This window comes from Corvus brachyrhynchos, unplaced genomic scaffold, assembly GCF_000691975.1.
Source record: "Corvus brachyrhynchos isolate BGI_N302 unplaced genomic scaffold, ASM69197v1 scaffold92, whole genome shotgun sequence".
NCBI lineage: Eukaryota > Metazoa > Chordata > Aves > Passeriformes > Corvidae > Corvus > Corvus brachyrhynchos.
Window position 1 is genome coordinate 5,028,267 of NW_008236973.1, and position 6,788 is coordinate 5,035,054.

The window sequence follows — 6,788 nt, forward strand, 5'->3', positions numbered from 1 at the left end:
GTACCTGATAGAAAAATTCCAAAGAACTTTGAGATACCTGTTGCCCATTTGGAGCTATTAGTAATGCAAGAAATTGGCCTTGTTCCCATCTTTGCAATGGCACTGGAGGTCTTAAAACATGTCTAGATTAGAAGGCATCCTAGACCAATTAATCCTACTTGTGCATTACCCATATGTCTGTCTGTGTATGATCTTAGGAGAGCAATTGTCCAGTAACTGAGGATCTAACCAGAATGAACATGCAAGATTTGACTTTCATTTTCTCTAATAGTTGAGGTTTGGCTCAGTGATACACACACGACATTAACTTCATTAAAAATGCTTGTAAGGTTGTATACTTTGTTAAGGTGTATAATGTGGAGCTTTCATATTGTTCTCTTTTCTGTTCCTATTTCAGTGCAGTGCTGCATTTGTCTTAGGAAACAATATAATTTTGAAGTTTAATTTGTAGCTTTTTTTCAGGATTTCTGAACCCTGCAGTTGCTTTGTGTCTTTTTGTTTCTTTACATGGCTGGCTTTGCTACAACACTTGGTTATCACATTTCATTACTAGTTAAAAAGCTGTGGAATATTTTTGCCTTTCTATTAAATGCAGGTGAAGCAACAGAGGCAGCCATGTCTTTGTGGGGACAGAAACTGATTAGAATAGTGCTTTTGTGAGGTATTTCCAGGAAAATTAAATGGTACACCTGTGAGAATTAAAGACTGAAGATTTTCAGTTAAACAAGCAAAAAACAAAAATGTCTGTAAATAATAAAGTATAACATAGCTGCAAAATATATTTCCCAAACAAGTATGAAATCCTGGATCTCATTCTAGGTGCATGTCTGAGCTATGCTATCTATATAGAGAAGAAAGCAATAAGTATGTGGCTATGCTAACTGTATATTTGTATATTGTTTTTAGCTTTTGTTGTTTTGTTTTTCTCCTCTGACTTTATCGCAACCTTACTTAGAATTCACTCTCACTTCCACAAGTGGGAGTAGGTCTTGTTAATTAAATGCCAAAGGGCAGTTCGAAAGTCTGAAAGTCAAATAATCCTGCAATGAAGCCCACCCACCACTTACTCTTTAGCATGAGATCGTGTCCTCTAAGCTTCAGTTTGCATGGAGTATGTGTAAGGCTCTGAGTCAGCCCACAGGGGTGAGGTGCAGTGGATTTTTTCCAGAGATGATGTTCCTGTTCATCGCTGATGTTCTCCCACTGCTTTTAAGGCTGTGCCATAGTCTGTTTCCAACCCAGACAGACAAGTTAGAATTGAAAGCATGAAAAGTTGCTGCAGTTAGCAGTTGAATTTTGAAAATTACCATTTTAAACACCAGTTTCTCTTCTGGTGTTATCTTCAGTGCATGACCAGTTGGCAGGGCTTTCCAGCTTATCCCAAACTGATGTAGGTCAGTTATTTTGCCTTTCCTTTTAAAATGTCCTTTGAAACTTTTAGTAATTCTCTGTTCTATCAGTCACTTATCCCAACTGAAAGAAGCACTTCTGGGGATGCTTTTTTGTTGTTGTTAGTTTTGAGGTGTGTTTTGTCTTCCACACTTAAAAAAGGTATATATCTTGCACATACATGGTATGACAACTTGGTATGAAACTAGAAGGAATTGAAGTTAATTTATAAATCTGCAAGCCCAGTGAAGAAACTTAATTTGCAATCTTTGGACGAGATAACTCTCAAAATGGATAAGAAAACTGTTCAGCCAGGCTTCCCTCTTCCCCCTCCTTAATGGTTCTAGCTTCATAGCAAAAATTGCTTAGTTTCCTTGGTGAATTTAAATTTACCTGAGAAAGAGAGAAACTAAATGGAGCATCAGATTTAAGTTGGAATATATTTTGCGTGCATGATACTTGATGCTTTCATTTTGGAACCATGAGATAAGTAACTTCTGATGCAAGTTTTGTTATCTGTGGTGCCTGTGTTGTGTTCAGCACCAGCATTTGTGACGACTGCCAGCACTTCACACATGCATTGTACTTTGCTTGTGTTTCTTTTTACATTGTCTTAGGAGGCAATAAAGACTGGCTTTGTAAGCAGTAACTCATTTTAAATAAGCTTTAATAATAAAAAAACATCTCCAGCATGCATTCTTAGGAGCATGAACAGCTTTTACCACAAACAGGATAGACTGCAGGGAGATCCCTCAAGGTTATGATCAGCACACCAAAGCAGAATTCAGGCTTTTGCAGAGTTTTGGATTCAGGTCTTTAGCCATTCCAGTGTGTCAGTTTAAGCAGTGAAGTTCAGACCTGTGTTATTCAGAGTGAATTGAAGCTTTTCCTACAGAACCGTAGGGGATTGCAGAGGCCTGTTTAGGGTTATTCTTGGGAGTACTTCAAGTCTCTGTGGATCTATTTGGATACATTTCCTGTCTTTCTTGAAAGACTTGCTCACGCTGCATGAAGCACGATAGGTTTACTCACCATCCTCTTTGTTTGCAAACATAGTAAATCTGTATAGTACATAAGATTTTTTGTGGGTGTTCTCTGGGGAAATATATGAAATAAAATGCATGCTCCTTGCAATACTATTCAGAATGGAAAAAATTAAGTGGAACTTGGCTTGTACAAGGCAATGTTTGTTCACTACCTTGAGAGAAAGCTCAGTGTTTCTCTCGAACTGATCATGTTTATGTAAATGTAAATGTAGCCTGGGACAACCCAGTGAAGACTGAGGTAGGACTTGCCGTGTAGTATAAAGCCTGTGACCTCGTGCTTCCAAGAGCTTCTCAGCCTTTTGGGGAAGCTCAAGTGTAGTGTGTTCTTACCAGTTTCTTATCTGATAGGTGGCTGCAAGGATTTGCTGTTCTATAGCATTGTGGAGACAGGAGGTGCTTTGGCAGCTTGCTGCAGCCACTTCACATGTGGCCCTGGTACAGCAGTACCTTCTGGTGCTCTGTTAGCCCTGCCTTCCCCTCCTTGGTGCTTCTCTAAGGGCAAACACCATGAAAGGGAACCTGTGATAGACCTTTGCAGCTTCTTCGACTTTTAAAAACATAATCAGTCAACAGTCACAAACTGCTTGCTTCTTGCTCATTTTTCTGATTTTCATCCCTATTTGAATGTCTCTTCTTCAAAGCAATATATATCCAGATACCAGAGTTTCTTAAACTGATTATTTTGTGACCCTTTAAATAATTTTGGTCTTGTACCTCAGGCTTTTACTTTTTTTTGCAACTAAAAGATTGCAAAGGCTGTTTCTGCCAATTATAGCTGAAACCTTTAATTTCTGCCCTTTTTTTTCTATTTAAGATGGTGCCAGTAGTTCAGTGTTTTCTTTGCAAACAAAGAAAGCAAGTGTCCTAAGCTGTATTGCTCTTTGAGAACAGTGCTCTCTATCAGACTAACCCTGTCACAAAAAAGCAATGATAAATTTGGATGCCATGAAGGTTCTGAGGAATTAGCATTCCTTCGAAGTAGGGCTTGTCTCGCACCCTACACTGAACTGCATCCTTTATTTCGTTGATTTTGGCAAACTCCTGACACCTCTTCTACTCCTTGTTAGTTAAATATTCTGTATCATCTAGAGGCTTCTGCTGCTTTATGTTGTCTGATTATCTTCTGACATAATGACAGGAAGCTTTCCCAGGAAGTTTTATTTAGCCAGGAGCTGCATTTTTCATCATGGGCAGGTTAATCAGCATTTTCAATCTCCAGTGCCCTGAACTCCTGTTCTGCAGTAGAGGCAGGGCTTTCTGCTCACACTGATCACAGACATCCCATCTCACAAGGCCCATGCCCCCCTTCCTTTGCCGGAGTGGAAGAAAATAATGTATTTTGAGAACTTAGCCTGATTGGTGTCCAGCCTACTGAGGGAACAGCAATACACACACATTTCAGCTCCTGCTAAGCCATTCACGTGGGGAAATAATTGCTTTCAGTTGCAAGAAAGCACATTTATAGTACTGATTCGAATTTCCTTCCAATATGAAGAAAGCCCATTTTCTGACCAACTCAGCTATTTTTCGTTTTACCATGTTAAACAGCAGTGGAACACGGTACAATTGCTTGTTGTTGTATTTTGCTGTGATAGAGAAATTAAGTGTTTCATTACACTTCAGCAATTTCTATTCTCTGACTATATATTTCGTTCCATCTCTGCCAAAAAAAATCACAGGGTTTTGTGAGCCACTTTCTTAAATGATTTTGAAAAGAAAACACATCGGAACTAGTTACAAAACCATGAAGCAAGCACTTTCTTGTATCCAACCTTTATGGCTCAGGAGTATTCCCAAGAACTAGGTCAGGTAATTCTTTATTTAGTAACAGGTAAAAGTAAGGGGACAGTTTGAAAGAATATTGTTAGTTCTTGATGTACAACAAAAGAATGTTGAGGAATCCTTGAATATAGAGATTTTGGGCCTTATGAGTTCCTATCAGTTTGCATGAAAAGTTTACTAATGACTTTGACTAATTAGCAGCAGATGCAACTCTATCTGGAGTGACTCAACTATTCTTGATCTCCAGTCTTTGTCCTGTACTGCCTTCTAAATTGTCATGCAAAACCCAATATGTACCACTCATCTCTTGTACTTTTGGTGTACTTACAGTGCTACTAAATCCCGGGTTACCCGTTCCATAACCTAGTTCTTGGCTTCAGCTCCCTCTCATCTCTCCCCATCAGCAGTAGTTATACAGGGAACAGTAAGCTGATTTGCAAACACTGGGTTCAAGGTTATTTTTAACATTTCTTAAGGTGGAACCTTATCTCTTCTGTATTGACATATAGGTAAATCCTTCAGTTACGTTCTGGGCAAATAAAAGTGCTGTATAAAGATTTTTCTTTTTTTCTTTTTCTCAGAATCAGGAACAGCTTAGAGAAGAGGATTCTGATTTTATTCTGAATGATGGTGACCTTACCGTGACATATGGTGATACAACAATAACTGCAAATGGTTCTTCTGGGCCCCATACAGCTACCACTAACCTTGACAGCAGGAGAACAAAAAGTAGTTCAGAGGAAGCACTGGAACGTGATTTGGGAGCAGCAGATCATGAAGTTACAAGCAGGGGTACCCGGCTAGTATTTCCTCTGGAATACAATGCATGATTACTGACTCAGTAAAAATAACTCTTGCTCTGTGAATGGATCAAGGAAGACTGCAGGCCACTGTGTCACTTGAGGTGGGGGTGTTTATTTAAACAAGTTAACATGCATAAGTGGTTTTACTAGGGTCTGAAGATGTCACCTATTTTTTACTCAAGATGCTGACAGTGGGGTTTTCTATATGTCTGAAAATAGACAAATGAGAAAACTGGTTATTCTCCTCTTTCCAACTGCTTATCAAATCCAAGTATAACTAGCATGCTGCAATTGTCTTGTTCAGCTGCAGCAGCTCTCTCTCTGAAGAGAGGTACATGAAAACATTGTCATAGAACTGAGCTTGTCTTGGCTTAGCTTGAGAATGTGAAAGGACAACTATAAACTTGATAATAATTAAGAGACAAAGACGATTGTGTGTGTATCTGAATGTGGAGAGATCCATTGTTAACTTCTCTTGTGAGGCTGAGGAAACTCAAGTGAAATGGGACAGTAAACATTGGGACTACAGATGCATGAATGAAAAACTGGGGAATCTGTTACTGCAAACTGTACTTAATCTATTTCAGGGAAAAAAAAGGGAAAAGAAGATTTCTTCACTGGCCAGCTGTTTAAATAGGAAGGCAATGAGAGCTACTTGTCCCTTGAGCTTTGGGCAACTTGACTATTACTCTTAGCCTAACTTCTAGTGCCTCAAAAGAAAAACATCCAGCTTCCTGTGGTCTAAGATGTACCTGAAGCCGACATGAGCCTGGAGCCAGGCTCTCTCGGGTAGCAGTGACGAAGTAAAACTTTCTTGCATATGAAGATATTTGGAAACTTGGGCTGGGGAAAACAGCAGATAGGAGAAGGGGAGAAAAAAAGAGAGAGACAGAGGCAGTATTGAACTTGCATGGAACCAAGAGGTTTCATATTGCTCAGAAGAATCCATGGACTCTGCTTACAGTTCTTGTGTGTGATAAACAGCAAACATCAAATTCAACAAACAAATACTACTGTTTTTACCATTTGTGACTATCCTAAAAGAAAGCTGTTTACCCTTGTTCTCTTTCGCAGAGTAGATGTGAAACTTCAGTGGGGCATTGCACAACAGCACATAAGCTACAGAAGTGATGAACTGTAGTATCATCCTAAATGTGAAAAGGGAAAAATCTCTGACTAGTTTTTAGCCCACTTACACGTAGGCTAGCTTTAACTTATTGCTAAATGCTTTTTAATTTCCAGATGAGAAGATAATCATTGTCTTTGCCAATAGCTGAAAATGTATGCTTTGAAGAGCCTTTCAGCTATTTAAAGCATGCTAAAATGTGATTTCATTCTCATGTCTCAAAAGATTTATTTTTGTAAAGACTTCTGTGGCCCACTAATGTGATGTAATATCAGTTTGTCCAAAAAGTGTGTTTTTCTTGCTGCCATTTCAGTTGTTCCTCTCATAAAATTATGTGTGAGTAAATACCCACTCTGTTTTTCCTTAACTATTAAACTTATTGGGCTAACCTCAGTACAAGAACTTCCTGCTGCAGAGAAACTTTGCAGTTGTGTCTGCTTTCTTTCAAATGTGTTCTCTAATGAGTGCTCTACCTCCCTGTCTGTCCCTCCAAGGTAAATTTATAGAGGGTATTGATCTGTAATGACTGTTTCACATTATTAAGAAATGACACACGAGGAAACCAGGAGTCTTTTTGTGGAAAAATTGTAAGACCAATATAGAATCGCAGAATATTCACAGTTGGAAGAGACCCACAAGGAT

The 6,788-nt window shown here is 38.9% G+C and overlaps 1 protein-coding gene across 1 annotated transcript in view; it reads left to right on the plus strand.

The window, feature by feature from the left end:
* Nucleotides 1–6,566, plus strand: part of SLC9A7 (solute carrier family 9 member A7) — a 47,651-nt gene extending 41,085 nt beyond the window's left edge. The window contains exon 16 of the mRNA XM_008629368.2: nucleotides 4,799–6,566. Within this exon, the coding sequence (XP_008627590.1) occupies nucleotides 4,799–5,047 (249 nt within the window). The 3' untranslated portion in view covers nucleotides 5,048–6,566. The remainder of the gene's footprint in view (nucleotides 1–4,798) is intronic.
* The last annotated feature ends 222 nt before the right edge of the window (nucleotides 6,567–6,788 follow it).